Consider the following 12,919-nt stretch of genomic DNA (forward strand, 5'->3'; position numbering starts at 1 on the left):
TACAATTTAATGACCGGTTATGACATACTTTATTGTGTCCGTGTATAATACTTACTATGTACGTACTGTCGATTGGCACTATATTTTCACCTTGAATATTCAGGTAGTAGGGACTCTTGCGGCCGAACCTGGTGACCGATGCATTGGCCCAGGCGAAAAACTTATGGTTAAAATATGTAATTTTTGCCTGTTCCGGTATGAGAATGAAACACTGAAATGAATTACAGCGGTAAGATACATGTTATAAAACACCGATGTGTTTTTTATCAAAACAATGTTATATCATAAATCACATAGGGTGTGATGTTAGATGATTCAACTGATAAGGTAAAGTATTGATAGTCCAAAATATTATAACATTCCCAAATTAAATTCCTTTAAATAACTTTACTCACATGAGCCACTACGGCGCATATTAAAATTATCAGGTTAGATATTGACATAATGTATCGTTTTACGCCTCACAGTCGGGCTCCGATAATTTTATATATAACGTCGTCTCCTGTCCACGGCTAAAATATTAATTTAACCATAAAAGCACTATGACACTCTCTCTATAGGTACTTAGAGGAAGATGTAGGTATGCACACAAAGTATAAAAATCCAATGGAGGCTGACTATAAACGCCTGGATGTGCCCAAAAATGCTTAATTTAACAGCTCATATATTTTCTGATTACCTACCGTAATCAAAATAGTAGGTCTAATCACATAATAGCAGTGCCGCATTGTGCATGAAACGAAGTACATATACCTATAAACAACGAAAATGTATTACCTAGATACCTAGGTATACTACTATTGTTTACTAAATTAGTATAAAATATACAGGGTACCTAAAGCAATAGTAGTATTAGGTATAAGCTGAAAGGAGTTAACTCAGTTCGTCATTCTAAGCAACTTGTATTCTACGACTTTGGAAAGAAAAACATATGTAAGTAGGTAGTGAAAAACGTAGCCACAAAAGTTTCGATGGATAAGCAAAATGTTTATGGCAAATTTTTAAATTCGTAGAGCTAAAGACAAAAATTAACGAAAAACTACCCTTTTTTTCCATCCTGTATATTACAGCGACGTACTAACACTAACCATACTGTTTGCAATGATCACTTATCCTATATTTATTCTGTATATTGTTGTTATCATTATAATTTATTTTAATCTAGGTACTTACCTGCTATATTTTATTGAATTAAATAGTGGGGTTTTCCATGTATTAAGCTCCTAAATACAAGTTCAGCCCATTGAAGTATAATGTACCTTCTATGGTTCAGAGTTCAGCCACATCATCATCAGATAAGGTTTAGATACTTTGGTGGATTAAGTATGTGGAGATGAAAAAACAAAAGTAACAATCTGTATAAGTACTTTTAATAATTTATCAAGCTTATGAATAATAATTTATTCTCCACATATTTATTTAATTAATAAAGGTATTGATAATTATTAGGTAAGTATTACACAGTGCAATAGATGCACAGTGTAGTCACAATGTTTTCACGTCTTCTTTCTAGGATTTGATATAATATTACTCAAGATGAAACCGGAGACCCCAGGGACATTGTTAATGTCCAAGGAAATATTAAATAAGCACTTCTCAAAAGGCCACACATAAGGGAAATTTTCGGTAGGAAATGTCATGTTCACAAAATGGTACGTACCCTGTAAAGTTTAAGAAATATTAAGTTAATTAAATCGGAACTATATTTTTACAATAGGTAAATTCAATAAATTTTGAAATTATTTAGACCATGACTAGTCATAAATGAATCGGACTAAGGTCACATAGCCACAGGAGTTCATTACCTATCGGTCGAGATAAAGTTGAGACGAATGATGATGATCAATAATATGATTATTTATTGAGTGATACTTAATTGATTATTTATAGATTTTTGCAATAGTTACTTAAATAGAGAGAATGACCTAGGTACACGAAAGAAAGTAAGAATGCTTACCGGAGTTATAGGGCATTTCAAATTGTATCCGAACTTCCCAAATATTCCACCAAAGTAAGGATCTTTTACAAACTCACAAAATGGCAAATGGAATTCAACGAAGCTACGACGATATTCGTTACTTACAAATTGGTACACAACCATGTTTAGCTGAAACAATTTTTGAAATTTCATTATACAAAGACCGGTTGTGTTATAGGCTTTATGAAACTTGAAACTAATACCTATTACCTGATAAATAAAAAATAAATAACAACATAGGAAGTATAATTTATGCTATTAAAATGATAGTGCATACAACGAGTGTCGTGAATCTAGATAGAATAGAATACTACTTTATTGACTAAACAGGACACAAATAACAATTTATAATACAGTAAATATAACGCAATAGGCGGCCTTATCGCTAAAAGCGATATATCTATTCCAGGCAACCTTTGGGTGGAGGAGAGACTTAAAGAATAAATGAGGAAGGTGTACAAAACGATGTCGTAAACACTAATGTTTAATAATAAATAATAGATAGGTACGGTGGCCTTCGCCTAAAAGTATACAGGCGGAGTTTTTAAAATAGCGATCCCTGATGATGAAGGGACCAGCTACATCTGTTATAAATCCGGGGACGTGTTGTGTGTAATGTGTGTATCAGTGGTGTTTATGTGGATGTGCTTGAGCAGCATGTGAGCTTGAGATCGCTATTTTAAAAACTCCGCCTGTACACTTTTAGGCGCAGGCCACCATACATGTAAGTGTGCTAATAAAGTATTACCCCCTTATTCATAGAGAAGTTACAGAACGTTTTAACTAATAAACTGTTTTGTCCCTCTCCGACAAAGTACAGTTTGTTCTTTGACAGAGAGGGACAAAACAGTTTATTAGTTAAAACGTATTGTAACTTTTCTATGAATAAGGGGGTATGTCTCGATGTAGGTACCTCAAGTAGGTGCTGGTAGCCTGTCTGAACGCTGGATAGCCATGTGAGCCCAACATATTTATTGTTTCCACATAAAAATACTTACTATGAACGTACCGTCGATTGGCACTTTATTTTCACCTTCCATATTCAGGTAGTAGGGACTCTTGCGGCCGTACCTCGTGACCGATGCATTGGCCCAGGTCAAAAACTTATGGTTAACATATGTAATTTTTGCCTGTTTTGGTATGAAAATGAAAGACTGAAAATGAATTACAGCAGTAAGTTACAGATAGTTATGATTCTACGTTGTAAGTATTACAATTTATAGTTGTATTACATAGGCTGTGATTCAACTAATAAGGTAAGCCCGTATTCAGAAAGAAAGCTGGAAACTTATAAGCGCTCACGTTACTATGGATATTTTTCCCGGCGCTTATCAGCGCTGGTTTGGCAAAGTATGGAAAAACTTTCTATCTGTATACGGTTTAAAGTATGGTAGTCGAAAGTTAAATAAGTTTCCCACATTAAAGAATAAAACTAAATAATTTTACTCACATCAGCAACTACGGCACATATTAAAATGATCGCATTAGATATTGACAACATGGTGTATTGTCTAAGATCGCCTCACAGCCGCCCGCCGATACTTTTTTATAACGTGAAAATACGTCTTCGTTCTCTGTCCACGGCTAAAATAGTATGTAAGTATATTTAACCACAAACTGCGATACTTTGTATACTTGGAGAGAGAGCTGTAACCTGTACGCACAATCTACATATAAAGAAAACAATGGAGTCCAACAATAAACGCCTGGATGTGCCCTTAAATGCTTAATTTAACAGCTCATATATTTCCTGATTACCGTAATCAAAATAGTAGGGCCAATCACATAATATCGGTGCCACATTGTGCGTGAAGGGAAGGTAAGTATACTTAATTGCGTTCTTGCTAATATAAACAACGAAAATGTAAATAGTTACCCAAAATAAGTACCTTTATTTTTTATATAATTTACCTACCTTATTGTTATAATAATTATGTATTACTTTTATCTAAGCTTTGAGATCCATTGTTGTAATGTTATTTAACGTAAAGTCTCCCACCCCCAAAGTCTATAGGTACTTTTATTAGTTTTTTAAGTACGAAATACATTTTTAATTTACCTACTTACAATATTCGAGTATTTTTCCATATAAATCTCCTAAGTATAAAGTAACTACCTACCTACTTACCAAGTGAACAAAATAAAACTGCCAAAAATAACTTACAGATATAAAACTCATTTATTGTCAGGTCAACTGGGGTTATCCGGTCGCAGGCACAGCCACGTGGACCAGGCCGGGTAGCCATCGTTCACCCTGCCGAAGGTATCCAGGTCTTCCTTCTGAAACGGCAGATGCCATATGCCGTTGTTATGCTGGGCGCATGGCGTGAACTTGAGTGGTGGCTGGAAAGGAGAAACTTAGGGACTTAGGTTCGTTAGGGATTGTAGACATGAGGACATGAAGTATGATAACAATCAAGATGAAGTAGGTACTTAACCCTTTATAAGGCAGAGTATGTTTACATATTTCATTGGACATTATACCGATGTGCGATGTCATAAAGTTTAAATATGATTCCAAAGAGCCATGCAAAGGGTTAAAGTATAATATTGCTTACTCATTAAACTCCCATATTTTACCTGAATATGTGGCATTTTCTTTTTGCCCATGAAGACCATCCACTGATGTTGCCACTGCCACCTTCGGAACAGTAGACGTAAGCGGTCATCCTTCATGAGGAAATGATGACTTCGGAGCAAGTCCTTGGACACTATATCCGTTTTAGGCCCACTCATTATCGCTGCAGTTATGAAGTATGGGTCATCTTGGGACCTGGAATTCAAAACACAACTCAGATTAGTATTTTGATAGTTATTAGGAATTATTAGGAATTATGAACCTCTGTTTTTAATTATTTTATACTATTTACTAAAAAAAAATGGAAAAACTAGTTCAAGAATAAATATTTTTTTTACAAAAATAAACTAAATCATAAGCTAGGTCAAAAACATAGAAAATAACATTTCATAAGAATACTCAATCCTCTTTTTAAAAAAGATTAAAGGTAGTTCTGGTTTAAACTTGGACTGCTGATTTGTAAGAAAGCTCTGGACTATAACCGGGTCTAAACCAGTACTATCAGTCTCCAAAAAAACTTTATTTATAATAAGGGTAAATACAAATTATCCAATGATTATTTAGTAAAATTAAATGTAGGTACTTATAACAAAAACTTACAAATCATCTGTATAAAAGCATGGGGCCTGAGATGCAATATATTCCATAGGCTTCCGTGGCCAGTTCAGCATGTGTTTTCTGCCTAATAGTAAAATATTGGTATTGTTCTCTGTAAAGTAATTAACAACCTTTGCTAAGAAGTTTGCTTTATCAGCATTATTTCCCTTCCCGACTGCTAAAGCTATATTTAGTGCATCCAGTACTGTATCAAATGGTCCATTCTTATCTAGGAAATGCAAGAATCTTTTCAACTCATCCGGGCTTGATTTTAGGAATAAGTCTGAACCAACTATTAGCTTGTCTTTCACATTATTCTGCAATAAACCAAACTCTGCCTCTGTTAGTTTTAGGTCATCAAGAAACTCTGTGCATGAAACACACTGGCCACTGAAAAATAAATTGTTATGATTAATTATAAATTCAATAATATACATATTTTAAATGCATTGGTTTAGTAAACTAGTGATATAAAACACAACCAAAAATTAAAATGGTTAAGATTGCCCTTCATAGTGAATAAATTGAACACATAATAGGTATTATATTATTGTATTGGGTTCATATAATTATTACCATCAGTTGATATAACTAACTTACTTATGTTTTCTTATTGATGCATTTTGTGCTTTCCACCCATACAATACAAAATTATCTCTTAATTTTGCAGCAGAAGCTTCAGTTAATGTAATAAAATTCTTAACAATGAAAGAGCAGATTTCTTCCATATGTCTCACTCTAGTTTTTTTGTGTTTATACTTTCTGTTTATGTGTTCAATCCATGCATGGTATACTTTGTCCTGAAGTGGTCTCTTCTCTTCTAAACTTCTTTGCATTAGTTGCAAAGCCTCTGTTTTCTTGTCAACATTCCATAAAGTGGCTATAAGTGTACTGAAAGTAGAAGTACTGGGAGTGCTTGATAAATAAATGTCCTCTAAAACTTTAAATGATTTTTTATATTCATTGATGGCACAGAGTGCATGAAGCAGCTCCTCGCTAGTGGTAAAATCCAGAACTTGATACTTTTTATACAAATAGTCATACATATCTAGTATAAATTTTTTCTGGTCATCTGTAAGCTTATGTTCTAGGCTAACTGTTGCATACAATCGAAGAATGCCATTTATTGAACCCAATGATAGTTCAACATTCGTTTTTTTTATGAATTCAACAAATGATAATGCGGCTCTATAATTTCTTGAAGTAATCATTAATTTAAGAATAACTCCATCAAAGTTTTTCTCTGTCATAATGCCTTGTTTGCTGAGAACACTAGTTTTAAAATCTGGCCAGCTCGTAATTGGATCTTTCAGCGATGACAACACAAAATCCTTTTGCTCAGTAATAGGTATCTTCTCTTTATGTTCAGGAAGTCTTTTTGCATAGCCATAAGCTACTGAGGAGTCTGAAACATTGATGAATCTAAATAAATCTAACCTCCAAAATATGTAAATAATTGTAATTTTTGCTGTATCGAGGCAGTTACAGGAAACTCACGTGAATATGTTCTTCTTAATAAAAGCCGACTTAATGAAAACATTGTTAAATTTATTTATTATTAAATAGTTTAAATTATTTCAGTCGACTTTCAACAAAAGTTCAATTCAATTTTGTTTTTGTGGCTCTCTGACTGTGTGTGACTAACACTGTCAATTCCGCCAATAACATGTGTTGGAGATTGCACGATATCAACAAAAGTTAATAAGTTTGTGAAGTTTCTCATCTGTTTGAATCTCGTTTGAATCAAGTTTGAATGTGATGTTTGATTTGACTGAAGTTGAAGGCCTAGTCTGTGTCAGCTGCGTACAGACCGGAGATACGCACGCCCAACGAAGGATATTTATCGATCGCTAGCGTTGGCTCCCGCACGCTCTTTGGAGTTCGTTAATACGTCCAAATACATTTATTGCTCGAACGAATGTTTGTTGGCACTTGATTCCGGTTCTTTTCTCTTTCATTCCCAATTTAACTATGGACGACGACGACAACATATCGTCGTTACTCCATTCTTTGTTTATCTCCATGATCTAAGTGGCGATAAATATCAAAGTAATTATCAAATTGGACGTCTACACGCTACGCTCTCTTGCTTCAGCTGAGCGTTCGTTCGTTGGCCTTCGGCGACCGTCCAAACAGAGTTCGTTCAAATAGCTCGATTTCTTTTATGTTGCCGCCACGCTTCGGATCGCCGGCGACAGCGGCCTACAGACCGCCAACGAGCGATCGTTGGCGGTCTGTACGCAGCTTAAAGAAGTCGCCGACACATTAGCGGACGCGGCTTAAGCTGCGTACAGATTACAGAAAACCTTTAAGCAGCTCTACTTACTAATGAATTGTAAAAGATTAAATAGGTATATTGTAAAAGATTAAATGGGTTTATTAACACCACAAGAGCGAATTAAAAATACGAGCAGACTTAAAATCTTATAGAATTAAGAAATATGAGACATGTACAATTTGTATGTGAGCTGACACCCTGAACAGATAATTTTGTGGCACTGTAGATACCTTTAAAGCCGCGTACACACCGGGCCAACGAACGTTTTTCGTTGGCCTTCGTTTCTGCAATCTGCCCTGTATTATGTATGTTAATATCCATCGTTGGGATAACCGTTGGCGTTCGTTGGGCGTTCGTTGGCCCGGCCCGGTGTGTACGCAGCTTAAGTCGCGGCTGGCAGCCGCGTCCGCTGGTGTTTCAAACGCTTTTTCATCACAGAGTAGTAGTTCCATAATGCTCTGCGCTGAAGTAGCGTTTGCGTTGAGCTGTTACCTGTCATGTGAATAACTGTTTTACTGTCAATCATTTCATTGATTTCATCAAACAAAATCTTTTTTCCAAAAGCTTTCGTTTTGTTTTAAGATTTTTAACTGTTTTAATATAACTCAGTAATATAAATAATATACTAGAACATTTTTCATTATAAAGCTTTCATACATATACTGGTAATATGGACGCAAAACCAACGAAAATGCCCAAAGTGGCAAAGGTAAGTGTGGTTATGTTATTTTTCCATTTGATTGTTTACCTCTATTTACTGTATTAAAAAGAATGTTATCTTCAAATTACATTTTCCAACCCACAGGTTAAGAATAAAGCACCAGCAGAAATTCAAATAACAGCGGAACAGTTGCTGAGAGAAGCTAAAGAGAGAGATCTTGAAATATTGCCCCCTCCACCGAAACAAAAGATCTCGGATCCCGAAGAGCTCCGAGACTATCAACATCGCAAGCGGAAGGCATTTGAAGACAACATTCGAAAGAATCGCATGGTAGGCAATTTTATTTCCAAATTTTCTGCTATTGTTTACTAAATTTAGTTTCACACATATTATTATGAACATGGATGAATGTGTTCAGACCTCAGACCCATGGTGAAGGTTTATTTTATTTTTTTCAGGTAATTGGCAACTGGCTCAAATATGCTCAGTGGGAAGAGTCTCAGAAGCAGGTACCAAGGGCACGGTCCATTTATGAGAGATCATTGGATGTGGACCACAGAAATGTTACCCTATGGTGAGTTATAAATTGATGTACACATGAATATAGCCAATTTACAATTTAATTTATCATTCAGTTCATAAACTTTGCCTGTGTAATGCAATTTACTTATTATGATTAATTTTACAGGCTGAAGTATACTGAAATGGAAATGAGGAACCGTCAAGTAAACCACGCTCGTAACCTGTGGGATAGAGCCGTGACCATTCTCCCGAGAGTGTCACAGTTCTGGTACAAGTACACTTACATGGAAGAGATGCTGGAGAATGTGGCTGGAGCTCGGCAGGTAAATAGTGCTGTTATGTATATTATTATATTCTTGACCATCATTTTCATCTTACAGTGTTACAACTAAAAGCCTATCGGGCTAACCTTTCCATATTTACTTAAAATTAAATTGGTTTACTAGTCTTAAACTTAACAGTCCACAGTGTTAAAGGCAAGCAGACAAGATGTAATATCAAACACTTATTTTTGATATGATCTAAAATAACTTTTTACTGAAACAATGTTTTATTATCAGATTATTGCATAAACTGTATCCTATTGTTATAGGTGTTTGAGAGGTGGATGGAGTGGCAACCAGATGAGCAAGCTTGGCAAACTTACATTAACTTTGAGCTGAGGTATAAGGAAATAGACAGAGCAAGGCAGATCTATGAACGGTTTGTCATGGTTCACCCTGATGTTAAAAACTGGATTAAATATGCTAAGTTCGAAGAAAACCATGGATTCATCAATGGAGCTAGGAAAGTCTTTGAAAGAGCTGTAGAGTTCTTTGGTGATGAGGATTTAGATGAGCGTCTTTTTATTGCATTTGCTAAATTTGAGGAAAATCAAAAAGAACATGACCGTGCAAGAGTAATTTACAAATATGCCTTAGATCATATTCCTAAAGAGCGAAACAAGGAGCTGTACAAAGCATACACCATTCATGAGAAAAAGTATGGAGACAGATCAGGAATTGAAGATGTCATAGTCAGCAAGAGAAAATACATGTATGAACAAGAGGTTATAGAGAATCCCACAAATTATGATGCATGGTTTGACTACATAAGACTTGTAGAAAATGAAAGTAATATTGATGTCATAAGAGACACATATGAAAGGGCGATTGCGAATGTCCCTCCTTCTAAGGACAAGCAGTTCTGGCGGCGCTACATCTATTTATGGATTAATTATGCGTTGTATGAAGAACTGGAAGCCGAAGACTTGGAAAGAACAAGGCAAGTATACAGAACTTGCTTGGAGTTGATCCCACATAAAATATTTACATTTTCCAAGATTTGGCTAATGTATGCCCAATTTGAAGTCAGATGCAAGGATTTGAAACAAGCAAGAAAAACACTTGGTTTAGCATTGGGTATGTGTCCAAGAGACAAATTATACAGGGGATATATTGATCTGGAAATACAACTGAGGGAATTTGATAGATGCAGGATTTTGTATCAGAAATTTCTAGAGTATGGCCCAGAGAACTGCATAACCTGGATCAAATTCGCCGAGTTGGAAACATTGCTTGGCGACATTGACAGGGCACGGTCAATATATGAGATAGCAGTGGCTCAACCACGACTTGATATGCCAGAGTTACTGTGGAAGAGCTACATTGACTTTGAAGTGTCTCAAGGAGAGACCGAAAAGGCGAGACAACTGTACGAGAGGCTGCTAGACAGGACTGTTCATGTAAAGGTGTGGTTGTCATACGCCAAGTTTGAACTGAATGCAGAGAATGCTGACAACATCAATGTGGAGATGGCGCGACGCGTCTATGAACGAGCCAACGACAATCTAAGAAGTGCTGGAGAAAAGGAGGCCAGAGTACTGCTACTAGAGGCTTGGAAAGACTTCGAAACTGAAATAGGAGATGAAATCAAACTTGAGAAGGTGCTAGCTAAAATGCCTAGAAGGGTTAAAAAGAGACAGAAGATTGTCAGTGAAAGTGGAGTGGAAGAGGGATGGGAAGAGGTGTTTGATTACATCTTCCCTGAAGATGAGATGGTGAGGCCCAATCTCAAACTGCTGGCTGCTGCTAAACAATGGCGCTTGCAGAAGGAACAACCTGAAACTACTGAAACTGATGATTTGAATAAAGAGGATGATAGCAGTAAAAATGCTGAAAAAGACAGTGATGAAAGTGAACAATCCCAGGAGAGTGACAAATAATTGTAACTTTAGTATTGATTGTATGGATTAAAATAAACAAAATCTTATTAAAATTATAATTTTATTTTATGTACTCAAGTCAATTAATATTATGTAATAGGTTATGACCGGATGGAGATCTAAGCGTTAGAGGCTGTGTTATGTCAGTCGACATCCTCTGGTCTCACTGGATGTGTCAGTGGTATGACTGATTTCTTATTCACATCTCTGGAACATGCCTTCCTCATATCTGCAACAAAATACAACAAAATGCAACATTGAACTTTACTTCATACTGCAAGAGGGCCTAGCAATGTTGCATGGAATCAATACTGTTCTGGGTGTATTTTTTGTACAGGGGTGTGAATAAAGAAGAAAAAATTAATACCATAAGCATCTTCATCAGGATCTCCTGAATAATATTCCAGCACAGTCCGGTAGACAATGTAGCCAAGGTTCTTGTACATGTTGATGGCAACTTTGTTGCTAACTCTTACAAACAAATCCACAAAGTAGGCATTTTTTCTGAAAAAATATTGGTACTTATAAGAATTTAGAAATATGTAAGGTAAATAAATATAAAAAAATAAGGGGGGGATAACAATAGAATTTATATATTAAGAAGTACATAATATTGGGTATATATTTCATCTATAGCAAATACAGAATACAAAATAGCTTACTTCTCAGACACATCTTCGAGGATATTCATCAAAGTGGCAGCTAGACCAAGCCTCCTGTAGTCAGGACTCACAGTCAGTGCTGTGACATGCCCATGCCAGTTCTCTCCATGACCTTCAGCTTTTCCCATAACTAGAATCATAAAAAATATGCATATTAAAAAACAAATTCGCATAATGGGTAAAAATAATATGCTTAGATAATTTTTACTAACTGTATCCCATAATCTCGCCGCTTGGTGACTCCGCAACTTGGAAGTATTCTGGCCAGTGAGCCAGGTATTGCGTGTAGAACGATAACCCATACGTTTCAGTCAAAGGATCTAAGTTCCTGAAATTTACAAGATAATTTGTGTTATACTTTCAAAGGTTACAGCTCTGTCCATAGTTACAGAATAAACCAAATACTGCAATGGGATAAACACTCACACATTGTTAAATTTTAACATATCTTCACAAGTGAATGGCCTAATTGTAGTCATTTTCAATATCGAGTTCACAAATTCGTATACAATAATCTAATAATCTTCTGCAAAAAAAAACTAACCTCCAAAAAACAACAAGAGATATTTTAAATTTTATTTTAAAAAGTAGAAGTATGTTTCAAAATCATCTCTCATCTCAGTAGGAAGGGCAAGATACCTTAGAATAATAAACGACGTCATGCGTCATCACTGCACCGCGTGATGCGTGCGCAAGGAACATAACATAATGTGCGTGCGTGTGTGATTTTTATGCGATGCGTGCAAGACGTGCAACATATGCAACACAGAATACATTATTTATGTATATGCAAATAGTGCGAGTCGAGTCGAGTTCTGCGCAACGGTCGTCAGAGCGAGCGGAAACTCGGAGCGTTGACTTGCATGCTTCCACTCTCGTCAACGTCATTACCAAGATATTTTACTCAAATTTAGAATACGACAAATACAATAAAATAGTACAATAATGCCACCTCATTGTTTAAAAGCAATCATTACTAGAAAAAATATAGAATTTTTATATTTTACTTTTTTTTTTTTTTTTTTTCTTTGGACAAATGCCATTTATTTATTTTATACAATACATGATAAAAATATTAATTCCTAACTCTAAAACTAACTAGTATAAAATTAAAATTAAACTAAAAAGAAGATGCTGGCCAGATCGCTGCCACTGTCGGGTAGGGTACCCAAGACGCTGGCCGCGTTACCTCGCTGTATGGCGATGCTTATCCTTTGAGCGAGGTACGAGCCAGCCCTAGGGTCCCTTGTGACTTCTTTGAGCCTGCTGCCGATTTCTTTTAGCAGCCGACGCGCCTCCGGTCCCCACGGCCCTAGGGTTTCGACTCCGAAAGGCACAAACATGTACCCCTCTCCTAGGGATGCATATTTGCGGCCTTTCATCGTTTCCGCCCGCACGGCCGCAGCGCCAGCCTCTGTGGAGGAAGATGGAAGATGGGAC

At 36.1% G+C, this 12,919-nt stretch overlaps 3 protein-coding genes across 4 annotated transcripts; 1 reads left to right on the forward strand and 2 right to left on the reverse strand.

The window, feature by feature from the left end:
- Nucleotides 1-1,391: 1,391 nt before the first annotated feature.
- On the reverse strand, nt 1,392-6,807 carry LOC105381729 (mitochondrial ribonuclease P catalytic subunit). 2 transcript variants are annotated; one of them, XR_960497.3, is made up of 9 exons: nt 6,651-6,807; nt 5,754-6,558; nt 5,157-5,543; nt 4,559-4,751; nt 4,143-4,321; nt 3,429-3,562; nt 2,977-3,132; nt 1,958-2,107; nt 1,392-1,661 (listed from the first exon to the last, which is right to left on the reverse strand). XR_960497.3 is itself a non-coding variant. In XM_038114168.2 (6 exons), exons 1-5 carry the CDS (start codon nt 6,691-6,693, stop codon nt 4,169-4,171), a joined length of 1,581 nt encoding a protein of 526 aa, XP_037970096.2. In that variant the 5' UTR covers nt 6,694-6,807; the 3' UTR covers nt 3,428-3,562; nt 4,143-4,168. The 2 variants fall into 2 exon arrangements, 1 of the variants encoding a protein (XP_037970096.2); XM_038114168.2 differs by lacking the exons at nt 1,392-1,661; nt 1,958-2,107; nt 2,977-3,132 and having other exon boundaries at nt 3,428-3,562.
- Nucleotides 6,808-7,962: 1,155 nt separating this feature from the next.
- LOC105381727 (protein crooked neck) lies at nt 7,963-10,870 on the forward strand. Its single transcript, XM_011551522.3, has 5 exons — nt 7,963-8,140; nt 8,237-8,422; nt 8,551-8,666; nt 8,781-8,937; nt 9,207-10,870. The coding sequence occupies exons 1-5, from the start codon at nt 8,102-8,104 to the stop codon at nt 10,815-10,817; spliced, it is 2,109 nt and encodes a 702-aa protein (XP_011549824.3). The 5' UTR covers nt 7,963-8,101; the 3' UTR covers nt 10,818-10,870.
- LOC105386521 (N-alpha-acetyltransferase 20) lies at nt 10,860-12,066 on the reverse strand. Its single transcript, XM_011557107.3, has 5 exons — nt 11,906-12,066; nt 11,692-11,807; nt 11,480-11,609; nt 11,185-11,321; nt 10,860-11,046 (listed from the first exon to the last, which is right to left on the reverse strand). The coding sequence occupies exons 1-5, from the start codon at nt 11,956-11,958 to the stop codon at nt 10,961-10,963; spliced, it is 522 nt and encodes a 173-aa protein (XP_011555409.1). The 5' UTR covers nt 11,959-12,066; the 3' UTR covers nt 10,860-10,960.
- Between the last annotated feature and the right edge of the window lie 853 nt (nt 12,067-12,919).

Source organism: Plutella xylostella, chromosome 18 (assembly GCF_932276165.1).
Source record: "Plutella xylostella chromosome 18, ilPluXylo3.1, whole genome shotgun sequence".
Classification (NCBI taxonomy): Eukaryota; Metazoa; Arthropoda; class Insecta; order Lepidoptera; family Plutellidae; genus Plutella; species Plutella xylostella.

What these genes read in the sequence shown, in the direction of transcription:
- LOC105381729 (XM_038114168.2), bottom strand. Translation starts at nt 6,693, where the DNA reads ATGTTTTCATTAAGTCGGCTTTTATTAAGAAGAACATATTCAC. An exon ending in GCATCAATAAGAAAACATAA is followed by an intron (nt 5,544 to 5,753) that starts GTAAGTTAGTTA and finishes TTTATTTTTCAG; the next exon opens with TGGCCAGTGTGTTTCATGCA. An exon ending in AGAAAATGCCACATATTCAG is followed by an intron (nt 4,322 to 4,558) that starts GTAAAATATGGG and finishes TCTCCTTTCCAG; the next exon opens with CCACCACTCAAGTTCACGCC.
- LOC105381727 (XM_011551522.3), top strand. Translation starts at nt 8,102, where the DNA reads ATGGACGCAAAACCAACGAAAATGCCCAAAGTGGCAAAG. An exon ending in ACATTCGAAAGAATCGCATG is followed by an intron (nt 8,423 to 8,550) that starts GTAGGCAATTTT and finishes TATTTTTTTCAG; the next exon opens with GTAATTGGCAACTGGCTCAA. An exon ending in CACAGAAATGTTACCCTATG is followed by an intron (nt 8,667 to 8,780) that starts GTGAGTTATAAA and finishes TTAATTTTACAG; the next exon opens with GCTGAAGTATACTGAAATGG.
- LOC105386521 (XM_011557107.3), bottom strand. Translation starts at nt 11,958, where the DNA reads ATGACTACAATTAGGCCATTCACTTGTGAAGATATGTTAAAATTTAAC. An exon ending in CTCGAAGATGTGTCTGAGAA is followed by an intron (nt 11,322 to 11,479) that starts GTAAGCTATTTT and finishes ATATTTTTTCAG; the next exon opens with AAAAAATGCCTACTTTGTGG. An exon ending in TCCTGATGAAGATGCTTATG is followed by an intron (nt 11,047 to 11,184) that starts GTATTAATTTTT and finishes ATTTTGTTGCAG; the next exon opens with ATATGAGGAAGGCATGTTCC.